Genomic DNA, 21,377 nt, shown 5'->3' on the forward strand with positions numbered 1-21,377 from the left:
AATAACTTGTGGCGTAAAACTCTAGTCTATTGGACATTCATACCATAACTGAGTTCCACCAATAATTTGTACAGCTGCATATAATGTATGAATGTTCTTAAAATGAAAATCATTCTGACACAGGTGATTTTCATTCATGTAGCCTTGCGTGTGAGAGCACAGAAGGTCGCTATCCACTGATGGCAACAACAGTCTTTCTGCAACTTGAGGCATATCTGGGTTTTGACTGCATAGAAGCAGTGGCCAATATCTTAACTTTTGAGGACCTACAGCAGCTCGGCCATGTAGGCATTAAAGAAGGTCAGCAAAAATGCAAGATCCTGTGGCACTACTCACGTGACCTTAAACAAGGGAAGAAGTCACCCAGTTTCAAGGGATGGGTTTAGGTGATGAGAAAGGAACTGTATTATTATAGTGCTCAGTCATCTATTCAATGTACTGTCAAAGGCAGTGGCTGGCTAGCTCGAGCGTGGTCAAGGCCCATGCATTGCCCTGGTCTTTCACTATAAGCAACTCTCCATCCATCAGTGTAGCTTCCATGTCATTTTGAAGGCTCGATTATCAGTTAGTTGATTCAACTCAAAATAGGAGGGTTATTTCATGCCTAACTAAGGTTTAAGCTCTGCATGGGCGGCCTGAAATAGCTTTGAAATAGGCCTTATTTTAATCAAGAAGATGGGGTCAGCAGGATTCTTTGAGCAAGCAGATAGTGTTAGTGTGCTTGAGCTTATGTGGCATTCCTCATGGCTGAGAGAGGCTTTGGTCAGGTAAGTGATAATGGAGGCAATGACCAGTTGACCGGACTAGCTCATAGTAAAGTAACAGTTCTCATATATCATAGCTCAGTAGAGCTGGCCTGAAACCGGGGATAGTCTTGGATAAATCTACATGTTGAAAATGGATCTAACTGATACAGTATGACATGGGAATCCTTGCATCACTGGAAATATGTTGTAGTGAAGGAAATTGGTGGGATGGGTGAAGGAGTTCTGGTTCAGTGATATACAAACTTCCGTTTGAAGGTGAGGCTACAGAGTGCCACACTAGTTAACAAACTGTGTTCAGCATAGGCTTTCCAACTACCCAGCCAACTGTGTTCCCTTGTTGCTGCCTTTTCTAATTGTCATCAGCAGCTTTGCTATTTTCGTGGTATGGAGGATGAGCCAAGTGATGCAGGAAATGTGGGGCCTGCTTTATTTTCCCGGTTTGGAGGATAAAACCTTGCCATCATGCCATCCACCTCCACTGTGGACTGCATCTTGTGGACTTGGCTTGTGACTTTGTGGTTATGGTACTAACTGTGACAGGTTAGATATTGATTTAATCCTGATTTTTGGTCTGGTCCTGGGCAAATAACATCGTCTTCCAGCACTCAGTTGAATTTTTTCCAACATTGGAAATAGTCAGAAACATGGAATATCCTGGTGTAAAGCACTGAATAAATAACTGCATATCTAACTTGGCAAAATGTTGCCATTCAGAAGAGAAGTGGCCTGTGTAAAATAGGAACCAACAATTAGATGATGAAGAGTAGTAGTTTATTAGAAGAAAGATCCCAGCCACAGGTGAGCATCCAGCCAGCATCAGGATATGATAGTAACTGCCTCTAGGTCAAAGCATAACATTCCATATGAGGTTCCAGTGCTCCATGACATCAGCGCAGCTGTGTCATGAAGGGCACAGAGAACCACGATGCCACACATCTCCCTTCTTAACAACAGTAACAAAATTACCAAAAGGAAATGAGTTAACATTAAGGCATAAATCAGAAACGAAATAGGAGGAGAAAAAGAGTTAACATAAAAGCATAAATCACACAGTCACATAGTCTCTTAAATACTCAGGAGAATGAGACTTCCTTGTAGACTTGCGAAGAAGTGAAGAGGGTTCACCACTAGGCATTTGACAATGAGAGCTGTAAGACGCCTCCACAAGATCATTTCTCACCACCACCACCCTGTTCAAATTCCAAACACGATGATCTGCAGTCTTGATGGCGTTCTTAAAAACTTTAATGACCCGAATGGGTTTCTTAAAGGTAGCCTTATTGTTTTTACAGGGATTTTTTATGAGTATCCAATCTCCCACTTTAACTGGCGTGACCTTTACAGAATTCCTTGCATCAAAATTCCTTTTCCTATTTTCAACTCTAGAAGATTCACGCAACATCCAGTCATCATGAACATCATGAGGATATGGTTGTAGATCATTGACCCATGTAGGTACTACTAGGGTATTGGGAATGCGTGATCTAAAAAGTTCAAACGGAGTCTTCCCAGTAACAGCATGGGGAGATATCCTGTAAACCTTAACCTTCTTAAAGACATCTGTCCTCCAATCTGTACCAGCAGTCTTGGCCATTCTGATGGTTTCTTTGAGAACACGGTTGAACCTCTCAACCATACCATTGGTTTCTGGGTGGTACAAAGAGGACTTTTTGTGTTTTACACCTTGCTCTAATAGAAAATGCTCCATCTCGTTAGATACTAATTGGGGACCATTATCTGTGAGAATGGTGTTGGGAATGCCCTCCCTTGCGAAAAGTTTGGTTAAAAAGGCCACCACATGCTTAGTCTCGATGCCACGAGTAATGGCAATTTCTGGCCATCTGGAAAAGAAGTCAACAAGGACCAAAACATACCACTCACAACCAGCAGATACTATGGGCCCCAAAATATCCAAACCAACTTCTTTCCAGGGTGCATTCGGTCTGTCTCTGATCACCATAGGTTGAACCTTAGGTTTAGCTACCTTCTCACTAAGGGCACAGTCAATGCAATCCCTAACCTTACGTTCCACTTCTAAATCCATATTAGGCCACCAATATGACCTCCTCAATATTTCTTTGGTTTTAGAGACTCCTAAATGTCCAATATGTGCTAAAGACATAAGTTCATCTCGCAGAGCTAGAGGTGGAATCAATCTAGTTCCTCTAAACAGTAAGCCATCCTGTTCTGAAAGCTGATCCTTGACATGCCAAAATTTTTCGAGGCCTTCATTAGATTTGGGTTTGACCTTCCATCCTGTCGTTAATAGTTTAAGAACTTCCACGAGAATCAAATCCTCCTGAACCATCTTCAACCACCTCACCTTATCAATGATAGCTTCCTCTACAACACAAACCATCTCATCGTCTTCATCACAATCTTCCTCATCATTAGTCTCAGAACTAGGAACAAGGCGGGATAAGGCATCTGCTACCTTGTTTTCCACCCCAGGTAGATATTTTACATCAAAATCATAATCTTGCAACCCAACAACCCACTTAGTGATCCTTCCAGACACAGCATCAATACCTTTCTTTTTTAAAATTTCACAAAGCGGCTTGTGATCCGTCCTAACCTCAAAGGTGGTTCCCCATAATAGATTTTTAAGCTTCTTGACAGACCAGTAAACAGCGAGAGCTTCACGCTCAATAACTGAGTATCTAGTTTCAGCTCCCTTTAAACTCCTTGACAAGAAAAGAATGACCCTCTCGGTGCCCTCAAACTTCTGTACCAGTACTGCACCTAAGCCCTTTAAACTTGCATCAGTAATCAAAATAGATTTTTCAGAAGGATCAAAACTGCTCAGTTTAGGTGCAGAAGCTAACCTCTTCTTGATGACTTCAAATTCATGTTTGTCATGAAGGGCACAGAGAACCACGATGCCACAGCCTGGTAGGTCAGATTGGAATTTTCTTATTTGAGTAGGACCAAGACTAATTTAATTTGCCTATGGTTGCACCATGTCTGGTATAATGCAGTGGGCAAACAAAGGATGGACTAAAGTGATGCTAGGATAACTAACAGTGGCTGAGGCTTTTAAAGACACTCACCCATTACAGTTGATTGTTTTAAGATATAAGGATATCTTTGGGGAAGTAAGGAGCGGGCCAGCATGTGGGGAGGGTTACTCAACCCACTAAGATCAGAGGGAGGAATAAGATTGTGCCATGCATTGTTACCCTAAAGGATAGTGCTCTCTGCACACAGACAGCATCAGAAGTGCCATTGGGGCTACAGCAGCCACCCTACAGACAAGGGTCTCAACTCTCTGGCAAATGTGCATTGAGTAGGGGGTCAGTAAATGCACCTCTTGGTCCCACGCAGATCAGGAATAATGTGGAGGCACATTCAAAGCTGCCTCCCGTTAGTATTACTGGTCGACAGCTCAATTTCATGGATGTCAGGGTCCAGCCCTCTTTGAGGACACTTAAAACAAACACAAGCACTCTACAATGACAAAAACATACAACAGGATGCAGGATACCCAAATGCGTTTTGAAACTTAATCTGATTGACCAGATGTTTCTAGTCTGTTACCCACTGACCTTGCCCTAAACTACAAGGTACCTTGGGTCTCTTAGCACATGTTCAATGATCAACCTGCACATGGTGAAACTGCAAATAAGGAAACGTGGCAGTCTACTAAACACAGCATGGAACCAGCTCAGCAAAAAGTATATTTTTTTCCGGGTTCAAAGATTTATCTCAGCATGTTCACCTTCATAGGGTTCAAAAAGTGACATTGCTATTTATTTAATGCTCATATTCACACTGCTTGCCACAAGACTTATCTTTCATTCTCAGTCCTCATCAGAACCCTCTGAAATATTGATTCCTTTTACAGGGGTTTCCAGTCATAAAAAGTTGTATGTGTTATTCTGTATGCTGCATCCATGACCTAGATAGAGAGGACTGCCATAAACGATCAGTTTCAATGGAATATGAGATGTTATTTTGCATTCCATTACTTCGCATGCTATTACTACGCGGTTATTACTTAGCAATAACCGTTACTAGGCAAGTTTGAACTGGAAGTAGCCATTCAAAATTTGTGACTGTAAAATTATTTTAGGCTCTTATTCTGGAGCAACTTCCATAATTCCCTAATTGCATATATAGGAAAAATGTTCCGTGCCATATTAGTATATAACTCGAACCTGGCGATCTGAATGTGGCTTTTGATTTACATCCACATACCTTTTGCAGGGTTCTTACCACAACGTATAAATATTTTTGCCGTTTGATAACAAAGCCATTCGTGTGAGTACCAACACTACTGGAATACGTAGATTGAACTGTTTTCAGCGCAATCATGCATTCACATCCCCATTCACATGTTGATTGATCGATCAGTGCACAACCTGTTATTTTTGCTGCAGTAATAGATGCTCAATATGTTTTTCACACTTATCAGAAGGTGCACATTTTGCAGCATAACTGTCCCTGGATTCCTGCAATGGGTTTGATTTGTCCTTGACCTTATCAAACACACTAACAATGGCTCCCTCGTAGTGGTACTGCCTACCTCTCAAAGTACCAAGGTCAACATTTTACAGATTGCTTTGTTAAGCGACTGACTAGTACTTGATTCTTTTAAAAAGGCTAGCATATTCTTTCGGTTTCTTGATATTTCCCGGAGTGGTTCCTGTGGTTCTGCAGTTATCTCTGCAATCTTGATAAGCCTCAACCAAACACTACTTCTCCTGATGAAATAGCTTGATAGTCAGTGGTTTAAAGGAATATACACTTCAATTGGTCTAACGTGGCTTTTCTTCTGGAATTAATTCAGCATTTCAAGTATCATAACTTGGGAAATCTCACCAAAGCAATAACATTTGGCTGCCCTCTGAACTGAACACTTCTAATAATTGTGCAGTTAAAGCTGAATAGTATTAGTCAAAATAATCACAAGTGTAATAAATTAATGTGTTGGGGATAAAGTTGTGACATGCTGAATGATTGTTTATAAGTACACATATTTACTAGCATCCCCTGGACATCAGCAGTATACTAAATACACAGGCATGGTGAGAAGGACACTTAGGTTGGCGTTCTCTTACTGCGACACTCTACGGCTTCTTGTCTCCAAGATCCATCTGGTAAGCACTTGAAGAACTGGTACCCAACAAGCTCATAGCCAGAGATGCATATAACTTCCAGCTCTTCTGCTACAGAATATTGCTTCTTCTGATTCTGCAAAACAAGAAAAAGTGGCAATTTAAAGACAATGAACTGCTTCAACATTATTTATTTCTTCACTCTTTTTTCTCGGAATTAGAACTCTCTCTAGTGCATATTCCAGCTGACCAGTTGCAAATGTTAATTTTCATGTGCTTGATGAATATTGTTTTTTGGACGGGATTGGTGTATTGCAGAATTAACGTAGACATTTTACTGGTTATAAAATATCATTTGAACACAACAAATGTCATTACAGTAGACACCACTTACAAGACACAACTGGAATTAACTGGTATTTTATTGATAGCACTTCATTAGAAGACCTACCTACACCTTATATTCTACTACATGGATACATTTGACATCCCATTTATCTGGCCAACTGTAATATCACAAGAGATAGGGCTGTCCTCACTAGCATGTGAGAGAGAACAATAAAAACTTCATAATAAATTGATCAAACCTATGGAATATGACATATTACATGACTTTTCCCAATGAAACAATCAGGAACCTAGCCTTTATCATTGGCTTGTTACCATAACCATCTGAGGCAAAGAGTATTGCACATAAGCTTCCCCCAAAGGAACTATCATGCATACCATCATAAAATTACAAATATGTACAAAATTAAAGACAGAAAAACAATGTAAACCTCTTCTAAGAGGGGTTAACAAAACAAAGTGTGAAACTTCTTCACCCAAGGTTTGTCAAAGTCAAAGTCATAAAAATCTTTATTCAGTCAGACATATGACCATTAAAGCACATATTTAAAACACATATCAAAGTAACAACAGAACAGTATCATAAAACGTCTGGTAATAACATGTACATCACTGATCATCCAAGCACCATAGATAAATCATGCTGCATATTTTTTCCTTGAATTCAGCACCTGAATTATAAAATTCAAAACCGCATAACAAATTGTTGGAGACTCGAGGCGATTTAAAAAACCAGTAGACCCTCTTGGTATGTGTTAAAACATTTTCCACTCAAAATGGGGTGTAAAAACCGAGTTCTAAAAGCAGAGTACAAAGTCCAAAATAGTGTGAAGTGCTAGGTTGACTGGCTAGAAACTCCATCACACGGACAACATGGCAAAAATAGAGCAAACCAAGACCCAGTAACAAGAGAAGCCCCTAAAAAATGAATCATATTGGCTCTAAGCCATGTTGAATAAAACCTGTGCTCTGGTGCCTTTATCCACGTTAAGTAGTGCTCCATGCTATTACAAGTTGAGAGTGGAGTATACACATGCACTGTGACCATATCAGAAGTTTTTTATAAATCTCTTCTTTACGGGAAGAGTACATTTCCTTAACCAGGACCTTGGTATGTGAGCTAATCTTATCTGTAGTCTCGAAGAGAATACTCAATCCTAGGTCTCGAAGAGTACTTTTTACATAATTATTCCAAGGAATGGCTAGCATGTTTCTTTGTTTCAGACGATCCTCCACAATTCTGTGTCAGGAATTTTGCTCCGGTAAGGACCAGATTGTAACAGAATGGGCGCCAAACCCACCATGTTTTCTAAAAAGCCTAACCCCAATTCATAGTGGTAAATAAAACTCCATGTGGATGTGGGGAGTCCTAAAAGCCTATTTAAATACCTATTCTCTACTACCTGAAGGGACTTTACATAAGTGTGCCCCCACACACCAGCTCCATGTGTGCCCACAGAGAGGCATGTCCTTTTATATAGCATTGTCAATTCTTTTGGGGGCTTTTTTGTCCCAAGTTCTTTGCGAACCTGAATAGTGTTTCACCCACCACCACCACCGATTGGGACCTTTAAGTATTTATTCGAACCCAGCTGAAATTGGCATTAAATAAGATACCCAGTTAGTTGAAGTTCATAGTTTTCATTATGGGTGTCTCTCCAATAAAAAACGTTTTTGAGCAAGTGTTCTTTGGACCACAAGTTAAAATGTAAAATTTATTATTAACCTTAAACTTCAGCCCCTGCAAACAACCGTAAAACCCATCTAAAAGTGTGGCAAAGCAGAGGTTACAGCTGATGTATAAACCATGAAATAATCTGCATATTGGGAGATCTTCCTTGAGTATTCACTCACTTCAAAAGACCTGATCCCATTATTCATTCTTAGACTTAGAGCAAAAGGTTCAATATAAAGATCAAACAGTATTGGAGAGAGAGGGCAGCCTTGTCTTGTCCCCCTTTCTATTCTTACTGGGGATGAGAAACTATCAATCACCAGGATGCTAGCAGTTGGAGTGCTATACATCTTAAACACTGAGTCTATCAAATTTTTACCTAGTCCCAAGTGTTCTAAAGTGATCCGAAGACACCTCCAATGAACACGATCAAATGTCCCTTGTATCACGGCTAGGTCTATTGATCCTATATCCAAAATTTCACTACTATTAATTTCTTGACCCAAATATTGGGACTGATCAACAGTCAGTTTGGGGAGGTGTTCTTCTTGAAGCCAGCATTCTAGATCTTCCTCATTTACCACTAAATCTTCTGTGTATAACCCCTGAAAAGATTTAGTAAACGCAGCTCTGATGTTATTACTCTCTTCAACTTTCAGACCTGTCCCCCCAACAATGATCTTCCTAATAAAATGTAGATTTTTTTTCCAAACTTGACTTTCAGGCTAATAACATTCCACAATTCTCCCCGTACACAATATCTCTTGCTCTGCTAACCTCTTATTACTGCATCATTTTCCTGACAGCCCCTTCCTTTCCTGTCCATGATGCAGATTAGCTTTTAGCATATCCTGTGCTTTCACTATCTCCTCTTCTAATTTAGTAAGCTGCAATTTTTCTTCCCCAGCCCAATTCACTGATGACAATTCTCCTAAGCCATGCCTTACATGTATCCCATACCACCTGCATGGGAGCTGATGTTAGATTCCAGGAGAAAAACTCCTCTCTGCTGTGCCACTACTTTAACCAAAAAAGCTACCCTGTGCTTCAGGGGCGACCCTCAAGGCACTGCGTAATCTTGCCCGATGGAGTTAAATCCTTAATGGAAAAATAAAGTTGTATTGACAACGTTGTATGGATATCTGTAGTTGTTTATTTCACTACTTTCATCATTGAGTTTCAGTTTGAATCTTGAAATGTTATCAAGTATATCATCCAATTCATCCATCACATGGAAACAAAACGTGAATACATTTTCATATGATCCCAATGCATTTCGTGCGTGCAAGCGCACTTCATCAGGGGAATCTGCAATTCAAGAAATGAAGTGTGTTAAGGACACACACCGTATTCTCATTAAATACATACAACAATAATGATTATCAAAGTAACATTTAAATATCATTATTTAAACGCTATAAGTTCATTACTTTATAGACAAGCAATTGATGTTGAGAACCAGAAAATTGCCGACATCCATCATAAACCACAAACTCAATAAATAATGAATTACATTCTAAAGAATGTCATGATGTTAGCACAATGTCTATATTGAAAACGGGTTCAAAAATATAGGTTCAAAAATATATCAAAAAACATTCTGTGGCGCTGTGGTGGTTAAAAGGCAACCCTCGTTTTAGCTACAGCTGCATTTGTTATCTTGTGAGAACGGCGTGGGATCCGTCTTTTATTACAATACGCTAAAGCTTTCAAGTTCCGTGTGCGTTAGTAATTAAAGTATAAAAATTCGCCATCTCCCTACCAACGGTAGTATTTTAAGCATACAGCATTATGTCTCACCTTTCTGTAATGTATCAAATCCTAAATGGATGACCTCGGTTTACCACGACCGATGTCGAATATTGTTCTTTTAAACAAACTAGGTGAAATCAAAATAAACAAAGGACTCGGGTGAATCCAGATGGTAACGCCATCTTGGAAAGGTGACATGAACTCAAGGGTGTCATAGTGAAGCATAGTCTAAAGTGAGCGCCATCTTAGAAGAATGTGTAGTGTGATATATACAGTGACAAAAATAATAAATAATGATCGCTCTAATAGAACAAATCTCGATGCAGTTCAATATTTTGAGTTCATAGATAGCATGCGAATTCCAGCCGATCATTTATCGGCCTTATGTAGGCGTGCCTCTAATCACCCGGAGCGCTAGTCCGCTCGGGGGCGTTGCCTACGAGCGGACTAGCGCTCTGGGTGATTAGAGGCACGCCTACATAAGGCGACCGGCCCCAGGGTTCTTCCCTACCAAGGTAACGATATTGCTGCATAGCGCCTCGCGCTATTTCCATCGCGTCTATTTTTAAAACTACCGTTTTGTTATTTGTTTTGCTGTCATTATTTCGTTTTCCCCTGTTTTTAACGCAGGACGCTTCTTCTCCCCTTACCTGCACTATAATTGGTTTTCACCGCTATTTTGCGGGTCCGGTCCTTGGGGTGGGAAAAGCATCGTGCGCCATCTTGGAGTGGTGTCTGCTGTGAGGGGGGCGTCGCCTACGAGCGGACTAGTGCTCCGGGTGATTAGAGGCACGCCTACATATAGCTCCCTTGCAAGCGCAGCGGGTGCACCTTCGCAGCGCCGGAGTCACGCCAGAGTCCAGCCTGTCTGCGCCCGTCCCCGTCCTGACGCGTTGGGCTGGGCAGGACTCCGCTCTATGTTCCGGTGGTGGATGCGATGTTTCGTTACTCGAGGGACGCTCTTGTGTCCATTAGACAGCATCTCCCGGGTTGCGACGCGGCTCAGGTGAATCCGATGTGTGGCCCGTACCAATGTGCCTGTGGCAGGTGGTCGCTTGGTGCCCCCGCCCTCCCACGTTGTATGGGTAAGGACTCCCCTTTTGGAAGTAAACGCTCCCTGCGTGAGCTTAGTATTTGGAACCTGAATGTCAGGTCGTTGGTGAAGCATTATCAAGATTATCACGATCCTATATGAGAATAAGTCTCCTGATATCTTTTGTTTGACTGAGACCTGGCTACAGGAGGCTGATACGGCTGTTCTCAATCTGGCCTTCCCCTCCGAGTACTCGGTCTACACGCTTAACCGTGCCACTAGAGGTGGGGGTATAGCACTTGCGGTGAGATCCTGTTACCCCTGTGTTTGGAGAGGTCTAAAAATCGCAGGCTGAGAAAGTGCCTCGTTTAAGATTTCCATCACCCCCCATTTCTCCCTCTCTGGCATGTTGATTTACCGCCCCCCAGGCAGTGACGTGGCATTCAGGGAGGCACTTCCGGACGCGGTTTGCACGCTGGCCGTAGGGTGTGCCAATTTCTCTATTCTTGGGGATATGAATCTCCACTTCGACAATCCGAGTGCGCCTGCCGTGAGCAGCACCTTGGCCGATCTCGAGGCCTTTCAATTGTCTCAATTGATCACGTGTCCCACACATGTAGGTGGACACACTCTAGATCCTTTCTTCACGAATCTAGTAGAGGCAAGGGTTCTTACCCCTTCTCCTTTGGCCTGGACGGATCATTTCTTAGTGACGATCCAGTGCCCATTGTATGAGTGTCCTCTCAAACCCACGGCCCGAGCCGTACCTAGACGTCACTGGAATAAATTAAAATCTGATGATTTTCATTGCCTTGTGTCTGAGGACCCGTTGGGCCCACTAGACACTGTGGAGACGGGCTATGACCATTTCTGTGAATGGGTCACCCGGGCCCTTGACTCTCTTATTCCGGTGACTTTGAGTAAATGCAGAGCAAGGGACCCCAGTCCTTGGTATGATGGCTCTCTGCGTGCGTTGAAAAGTACGTGTAGACGTGCTGAGAGAGAGTGGCGTAAAACCTACGACACCAGCAAAAAAGCCCTGTACTCGGCCACCATTAAATCCTACCATCGCGCTGTCTGTAGAGCCCGTGCGGCATTCTATGCTTTTGAATTCCGCAATAGTATTAATCCATCTAAAACAATTTTTAAGGCTCTCAAAGAGCTGGTGGCAAAAAAGGCCTCTGTGAATGCAATGTGTTCTACTTCACATTGCGAAACTCTGGCGGCCTTTTTTCTTGGAAAAGTCCAAGCCATCTACCGAGCCTTCCCCACGGCTATGCCCCTTGGTGGTGGGCTTTTGAGCCCAACGGTGCAGGATGTTGTACACTCTCTTCCCTGCCTTCCACCTGAAAGCTTCAAGATACTAGCTCAGCAAGTTAAGTCTGGGACTCCGGCAGACCCTTTAAGACCGGCTTTTTTTAGAGATCCGGCATTTTTCGACCTTCTGCCGGTTTGTTCCTTGATCAATATCTCGCTTGCATCAGGTGTGGTTCCCGCCAAGTGGAAACAGGCAGTGGTCATGCCCATCCTGAAGAAGCCGTCTCTGGACTCTGGAAAACCTGAGAACTATCGTCCAATATTGCTTCTTTCGTGGCCGGCAAAAGTAGCAGAGGCGCACGTGAACATTGCTCTCTCAGCCCATCTTACGCGGGCCAGCATCTTGGACGCCACGCAGAACGGTTTCCGTGCTGGGCACAGCACGGAAACGGCCCTCCTCTTCATGGTGGAACACCTGTGCACTGTGCTAGACTCAGGTCAAATGGCGGCGCTTGTTTTATTAGATCTTAGCGCCGCCTTTGACACTGTCTCGCACAGGATTCTTTTGCAGCGCCTGGAGGAAGCTGGCGTCGTTGGTCCTGCGCTTCAGTGGTTCCGCTCTTTTCTTGCTGATCGATCTTTTTGCGTGGCCGTTCCGCCCCATCAGTCAAAATCTTACCCTCTGGATCTTGGGGTCCCTCAGGGATCTTCGCTGAGCCCCACGTTGTTCAATCTCTACGTGAGGCCGCTGGCGGATGTCGTCAAGCAGTGGGGTATGACCATGGTGTCATACGCTGACGACACTCAGCTGGCGGTCACACTCAGCGGGGATTCTGATTTGGATGCACCAAGATTCCAGAATGGACTTCGGGCGGTTGCCAGCTGGATGAATTCCAACTGTCTCCAGTTGAACGCAAAAAAACGGAAATCATGATCATCGGCAAACAAGCGGAACTCTGGGGTGATATGTGGTGGCCCTCAGAGCTTGGTCCCACCCCGACCCCGGTTTCGGAGATAAAAAATCTCGGGGTGTGGTTAGATCCGGCCCTTAGCTTTGTCTGCCACAAAGAGAACTGCTGCATGCTGTTTCGGTATCCTGCGTGGCCTAAGACCTGTGTTAAAATTCTTTGACGCATCGACCAGGCAACTCATGGTGCAGGCGACGGTGATTTCTCGGCTTGACTATGCCAGCTCCATCTTGGTGGGGATTAACCAGGCCGAAATCACTCGTCTACAAGGTGTGCAGAACGCGGCCGCTAGAGCGGTGGTGGGCCTCCCCAGGTTCTGTTTCACTGCCAATACTTTGCGCTCTCTCCATTGGCTGCCGATTAAGCAGAGGATCCACTTCAAAGTGCTATGTTTGGCATATAAGATCCTCAAGGGCTCCCCCGCCCAGATTCTTTTGAATCTTTTGTCTCCTTATGTTCTGGTCCGCCCCCTACGTTCGTCGGACCTTGAACTTGCAGTAGTCCCCCGGTTCAAGCTTAGCCGTGCCGGCGGCCGCTCATTTCGAGTACGTGCTGCGGCCCTGTGGAACTCCCTCCCTTCAAAGATTCGTGCCCTTGACGATCTTTTTTCGTTTGGTAGGGCCGTCAAGACCTTCCTTTTTACTTAATTGCTGTACCTTTAGTCTTCCATTTTAGCTGTGTTATGTTGTTATCTTGTCGGGCGCCGGGATGCTCCTTCGCTGGAGCAGCTGTGCGCGTAATAAATGTACATAACATAACATAACATAACATTTAGTCCGTTTGGCTTCATAGAGTTGAGGAAATAAATCCAAAAGTTCTCTCTTTGTAATAACAGTTTGTTATTGTTGATACCTGGTGTTTTGTTAATGATTTCCAAAATCACAAATCTGAGTTGAGCTACATTGTGATGATTGTCTTTGAAATGTAATGCTATGGCTGATTTCTCATTGGCAGTGCGTATATTGCTTTTATGTTCCAGTATGCGGGTTTTTATTTTGCGCATTGTTTTTCCCACATATACCAATCCACATGGGCATTTTATCAAATATATAACATTGGCAGTGTCGCAAGATGCGTTTACTTTCAGTTTGATAGGAAAGCCTTTCATTGGGTGTGTGATGATAGAACCTTGTATTACGTTGTGGCAGTTGCTGCAATTGTGGCAGGGGACAGTGCCTTTATAATCCAAATTCACACTGGTATCTCTCTGAGCTCCACGAAAATAAACAGAAATGCAAATGTTCACAAATTAATAAGGAATAGTTCCACTCAAGTGCAGGAGTAATGTCTTTCTTGAAAGAAGATGTATCCGTTGAAGAAAAGTGATCCACAAATCCAATATTATGGTAATCCAATGTCTTTTAATAGAGGATTCTTCAAATAAGTCTTTAACAGCCAACACGTGTTTCGTCAGATGCTAGTTATTGCATCGCTTGACTTCATCAGGGCTGCAACCCAGAAAATAAAAAAATATATGTATACGTCAATCGGACATTGGTTAATGTATACCCATCACCGAAAACCAAAGGTATGGGAAAAATAGTACCAATATAGAGAGACTACCACGCAACTTGTGTAAATCAGTAAGATGTCACCAAAGTGAAAATGTACATGTACCCTAGTTAGAGACAGACATACTAATGTGAGCAAAATAAAAAATAGTCCCAACGTACCAAGTAAAACAATTTAGTGTAGAAGGCAAGTAATTTACCTTAAACGATAACAAGTCCATCACCGGACTATGAATCAAATTATTCCAGATCTGAGACAAGTGTGGAAATACCTGGAATAAAGGTATACTGTCCTGAACACTCTTAATCGATATATATCAAATCCAATTGTCAAATTACCATAACACCTATTCCTAAAAAAAAATACCATGTCCATAACCACCAAGTTTGTTAGCAGACTGAAACTGGATTCTCACAACACAAAATTGATGTAGTTACATGTCTACCAAGATCCAACTATATACTAAACATCCCTACTTATAGTACTAAATGCCGTATGCATATATGCAAATCATTTGTAAAGGTGTATAACCTCACCTCTTTTCACACACTTCTTACACTCCACTCATTCTGTGTTCGTCGAGTTCTTGATTTGGCGAAATTAAATCCAAAATACAGGATACACGAGTACATGTACCTGTAAGAGTAATGCAAGTACGTTTAAGTATCAATACCGCTGATAAACAGCCCTGTTCCCCTCAATGTCGGCTCTCACCTGTCCGCTCACAACAATGCTCCCTCGTACATTTCCTGGCACTCGCGTTCCCGTTGTACCCTAGCGCCATCTTTAAATGGGTCTCATAGGTCCAAATTGTGGGAGCCATGTTGTCCTGCCCAATATTCTCATTTAGAGCAAATAAATCTTTCTACTTCAATATTTAATGCATGCAATAAATTTATCATGTTCGAAATGCGACCCATCAATATTCTAGTCACGTTAAATAGTAAAAAGTATATTATCGAATCATTAATATTAGCCAATATGGGTTACTATTATACCCCAGATGGCCATCGAATCGCCACATAACATAATATGTTCGTAATTAAATTGTATATACCTTGTAACTTCACCACAAGTCCGACATTGTAGGTGAACTATCATAGCCCTTTCTCGATTTCCATAGAGAATAATACATCTACGTTTCTCCTCGTCTCAATTGCAATTTCATTATTTTATCAAATATACATGCAATTGCGCAGCATTAATAAGGATTACAAATCACCTCTGTTTAGCCGATTCCCAATAAGATATTAGGAATTACTAAAACGTATAATGGGGTTAATAAAATTTCTGTTCAAAGCCACTTCGAACCGGCGATCTCAAAACTCACTGTTTCGCTCCAAACCTCATGGCTAAGAGAATTATCCTGACTAAATACCAAGACTAGTATACCTATATCCAGACTTCACCAACTTTGTCACCATGTAATCAATATGTGTATAACATAGAATTGGTATTATACACCACGGAGAGGGGTGATGCGAGGAAAAATAGAAGTTAAAGTCTAATAGAAAAAGGTAGAATATCTATACAGATTATTATGATGATATCATAACTATACACATTAGTAGCATAAACGTCTGTATGCATTAATAGTGTTACTAAACAAAATTGGTCACATTTGAAAATGGTGAAAATACGTCTTTGCTACTTACATTATATGATCTAAATCCGTTGGTTATAACAAGAACCAAAATATAGTCATACAATACAGAGATAACATTTCACATAAATCTGAGATACAAGTTTCATATGGGGCTATATACCTCCAGGTAATCAATTTATTCACCTAAATAGTACTGTAACTCCGAATCCAAATTAAGACCATCCTCAACTGCTCTAAGTTTCATGATCCATCTTGCCTCAATGCGTCTCAATTTAAGTACTTTATTGCCGCCCCTACTGTCCATCGTTACCTGTTCTATCCCATGATACATAAATCTGTGATTATCTTGTTCATGGCAATTTTGGACTAGGTGGGCAGCAATTGGATACCTCGTATCTCCATTTTTTAAAGCACGAAAGTGCTCAATCATTCTGTCTCTCAGTCTTCTCACGGTACTACCTACATAAATCTTATTGCAGGTACATACTATCACATAAACCACAAACATCGTATCACATGTGATAAATGACTTAATAATATGTTTACCTGTATTGTTATATTCAAAGTACTGGATCTTTTTGAATGCCCATCTGCAAGAGCTACATTTACCACAGTAATAAAATCCTGTCCGTCTGTCAGTTAACCAATTATCTCTAGATATTGGTCTCGGATAACTTGGACTGACAATATTTGCCAATGTAATACCTTTCCTGAATGTTAACGATGGTCTATCGGTAAGAAAATGTGATATATCTTTGTCATGTTTTAAGAGGTGCCAGTATTTACCAATTATAGAATATAATTTATGGCTACCTGTGCCAAAATTCGTCACCAATCTAATCTTCTGTGACTTGCCATCTCTAGTGTTAGCTTGTTTAGGTTTCAAAGTGTCTTCTCTCTTAATTCGCTTAGCTTTACACATAGCTTGTGTCACAATTTTCTTGTCATAACCTCTGTTTGTAAATCTATTGGCCATATCTGTCATGTTATGTGAAAAATCTGAATCTTGTGAGCAATTCCTACGGGCTCTAAGCATCTCTCCATATGGAATTGCATTGATTTGGCTTCTCGGGTGACAACTGTCAGCGTGTAATAGTGCATTACAACTTGTCTCTTTGCGAAACATGCGACTACAAAGTCTTTCCCCTTCCACAAATAGTTCTATATCCAAGAAGGTAAGTTTTTGTCTACTGTAACAGGTTGTAAAAGACATATTGACATCATTAGTATTCACAAAATCAAAGAAACTTTGAAGTTCCGTTGTGCTCCCCCTCCAAATCAAAAGACAATCGTCAATATATCGTCCCCAATAACATATATGATCAATCCATTGTACTCCCCTGGGGCCCCAGATCCACTCCGCCTCAAACCATCCCATGAAGAGATTGGCAAAAAGACGGAGCAAATCTGGAGCCCATCGCTGTACCAAGCTTCTGTTTATACCACTTATTTTCAAATAAAAATATGTTGTGCTCCAGTACAATCTTAGTTATTTCCAAAATCATTTGAGTATGATCAAAAAGATCTGCCGATCTTTTGTTAAAAAAACTCTCCATTGCTTTCATCCCCAATACGTGATCAATATTAAAATATAGTGAGACCACATCTAATGTAGCAAGTATCATGTCTGATTCCCATACAACATCACTCATTAAGTTGAGGACATGTTTAGTGTCCTCAATATGTGACGGGAGTTTCTCCACAGATGGTCTAATAAATACATCAATGAATTGAGAGAGTCTCTCTGTCGGGCCATTGATGCCCGAGATAATCGGCCTACCCGGTGGTTTCTCTCGATTCTTATGTATCTTGGGTAGGCTGTATAGACAGGGGGCTCTAGGGAACTCCACACGTAAATAGATATACTCATCATATTCTAGCAGGCTAGCATCATACCAATGTTTAAGTCTGGAGTTGATCATCTCTGTTACACGTGAGAGGGGACTGGTAGACTCCTGTGTATAATATTTCTCATTGTTAAGTTGAGACATTATTTCATCATTATAGTCATTACGATTCATTATAACAATGTTGCCTCCCTTGTCTGCCATACGTATAATCAATTCTGAATTAGATGATAGAGATTTCAAAGCCAACCTCTCCTCTCTACTGAGGTTACCATGTAAGGGAAAAGATGGACCCCTCATCTCTCTCAAGATTACACGATCAATATCTAGATTGACAGCTTTATAGAACGCATCAATCATCTTACCTGCCGATAATTGGGGTGTCCATTTTGATTTAGTTTTAAGACCACTGCTGATAGAAGAACTTTGTTTGATTTCCAAGTCTTCTAATAAAGTACTCATAGTAACAGGATCTTCTTCACTCTCTGTAATTGAGAGAAGGAGTTTTGTGTCATAAACTTCCTGTATAGTGATGTTACTAGGTAATGTTGTAACAGAAGAAACATGTCTACGCCCAATCTCTTGATTGGAGAAATATTTCTTAAGTTTGAGTAACCTCGCAAATTTATAAACATCTATCTTTGCAGTGTACCTATCAATACTCGTAGTCGGACAGAATCCCAAACCTTTTTTTAATAGTGAAGCCATGTTATCTGACAATACATGTGATGAAAGGTTGATAATCTCTATCTCATTTGTCTCCACTTGGTTCATTTCCAGGACCTTGTCCTCATCCCTACTCTTGTTTTCTCGCTTCCTTTTTCCTCTTGTACCTCTCCTAGTCTTTCCCCTCCTGTATCTCTTGATCTCCCTATTGGTTCTCGATTCCCCATCCTGAACCGACGTACCTCCTGAAAAAAAGAATTATCCAATATCTGACCAGTAACTAACTCATCCTCATTTTCACTCGTAACCACACTACTAGAAGAGGAAGGAGCCTCTGAACTAGATGGTGTGTTGGTCTTCTTAGCGGTCCTTTCCTTATCTATTAAGTAATCAAACCTACGTGCAAATGTGAAGATGCGACCAGTCATATAATCATGCTCGCCCCGCTTAATTTTCCTAGCTTTCCTACGTTTGATATCAGCCTGTAGGTTCGTTAGAATCTCATCCAATATGGTGTAATTTTTAATTGTAGGCTCTGGTAGATTCATTTCCTTAATCTCATCCTCACAGGTTTGAATCTCAATAAGCAATTTAGCAATTTTTCTTTCAGCATTTTCTATCAATAGAAACAAACTCATCCTCATTTTCACTCGTAACCATACTGCTAGAAGAGGAAGGAACCTCTGAACTAGACGGTGTGTTGGTCTTCTTAGCGGTCCTTTCCTTATCTATTAAGTAATCAAACCTACGTGCAAATGTGAAGATGCGACCAGTCATATAATCATGCTCGTCCCGCTTAATTTTCCTAGCTTTCCTACGTTTGATATCAGCCTGTAGGTTCGTTAGAATCTCATCCAATATGGCGTAATTTTTAATTGTCGGCTCTGGTAGATTCATTTCCTTAATCTCATCCTCACAGGTTTGAATCTCAATAAGCAATTTAGCAATTTTTCTTTCAGCATTTTCTTCTATTGATAGAACATGCTGAAAGAAAAATTGCTAAATTGCTTATTGAGATTCAAACCTGTGAGGATAATATTAAGGAAATGAATCTACCAGAGCCTACAATTAAAAATTACGCCATATTGGATGAGATTCTAACGAACCTACAGGCTGATATCAAACGTAGGAAAGCTAGGAAAATTAAGCGGGACGAGCATGATTATATGACTGGTCGCATCTTCACATTTGCACGTAGGTTTGATTACTTAATAGATAAGGAAAGGACCGCTAAGAAGACCAACACACCGTCTAGTTCAAAGGTTCCTTCCTCTTCTAGCAGTGTGGTTACGAGTGAAAAGGAGGATGAGTTAGTTTCTATTGATAGAAAATGCTGAAAGAAAAATTGCTAAATTGCTTATTGAGATTCAAACCTGTGAGGATGAGATTAAGGAAATGAATCTACCAGAGCCTACAATTAAAAATTACACCATATTGGATGAGATTCTAACGAACCTACAGGCTGATATCAAATGTTGGAAAGCTAGGAAAATTAAGCGGGACGAGCATGATTATATGACTGGTCGCATCTTCACATTTGCACGTAGGTTTGATTACTTAATAGATAAGGAAAGGACCGCTAAGAAGACCAACACACCGTCTAGTTCAGAGGTTCCTTCCTCTTCTAGCAGTGTGGTTACGAGTGAAAATGAGGATGAGTTAGTTACTGGTCAGATATTGGATAATTCTTTTTTTCAGGAGGTACGTCGGTTCAGGATGGGGAATCGAGAACCAATAGGGAGATCAAGAGATACAGGAGGGGAAAGACTAGGAGAGGTACAAGAGGAAAAAGGAAGCGAGAAAACAAGAGTAGGGATGAGGACAAGGTCCTGGAAATGAACCAAGTGGAGACAAATGAGATAGAGATTTTCAACCTTTCATCACATGTATTGTCAGATAATATGACTTCACTATTAAAAAAAGGTTTGGGATTCTGTCCGACTACGAGTATTGATTGGTACACTGCAAAGATAGATGTTTATAAATTTGCGAGGTTACTCAAACTTAAGAAATATTTCTCCAATCAAGAGATTGGGCGTAGACATGTTTCTTCTGTTACAACATTACCTAGTAACATCACTATACAGGAAGTTTATGACACAAAACTCCTTCTCTCAATTACAGAGAGTGAAGAAGATCCTGTTACTATGAGTACTTTATTAGAAGACTTGGAAATCAAACAAAGTTCTTCTATCAGCAGTGGTCTTAAAACTAAATCAAAATGGACACCCCAATTATCGGCAGGTAACATGATTAATGCGTTCTATAAAGCTGTCAATCTAGATATTGATCGTGTAATCTTGAGAGAGATGAGGGGTCCATCTTTTCCCTTACATGGTAACCTCAGTAGAGAGGAGAGGTTGGCATTGAAATCTCTATCATCTAATTCAGAATTGATTATACGTATGGCAGACAAGGGAGGCAACATTGTTATAATGAATCGTAATGACTATAATGATGAATAATGTCTCAACTTAACAATGAGAAATATTATACACAGGAGTCTACCAGTCCCCTCTCACGTGTAACAGAGATGATCAACTCCAGACTTAAACATTGGTATGATGCTAGCCTGCTAGAATATGATGAGTATATCTATTTACGTGTGGAGTTCCCTAGAGCCCCCTGTCTATACAGCCTACCCAAGATACATAAGAATCGAGAGAAACCACCGGGTAGGCCGATTATCTCAGGCATCGGTGGCCCGACAGAGAGACTCTCTCAATTCATTGATGTATTTATTAGACCATTTGTGGAGAAACTCCCGTCACATATTGAGGACACTAAACATGTCCTCAACTTAATGAGTGATGTTGTATGGGAATCAGACATGATACTTGCTACATTAGATGTGGTCTCACTATATTGTAATATTGATCACGTATTGGG

The 21,377-nt window shown here is 41.2% G+C and overlaps 1 protein-coding gene across 1 annotated transcript in view; it reads right to left on the bottom strand.

Annotated features, from left to right (window-relative positions):
• LOC144817999 (complement component C6-like) overlaps window positions 1–21,377 on the bottom strand; it is a 652,704-nt gene that overhangs the window by 83,816 nt on the left and 547,511 nt on the right. The window contains exon 14 of the mRNA XM_078675004.1: window positions 5,828–5,960. Within this exon, the coding sequence (XP_078531130.1) occupies window positions 5,828–5,960 (133 nt within the window). The remainder of the gene's footprint in view (window positions 1–5,827; window positions 5,961–21,377) is intronic.

This window comes from Lissotriton helveticus, chromosome 2_1 (genome assembly GCF_964261635.1).
Source record: "Lissotriton helveticus chromosome 2_1, aLisHel1.1, whole genome shotgun sequence".
NCBI lineage: Eukaryota > Metazoa > Chordata > Amphibia > Caudata > Salamandridae > Lissotriton > Lissotriton helveticus.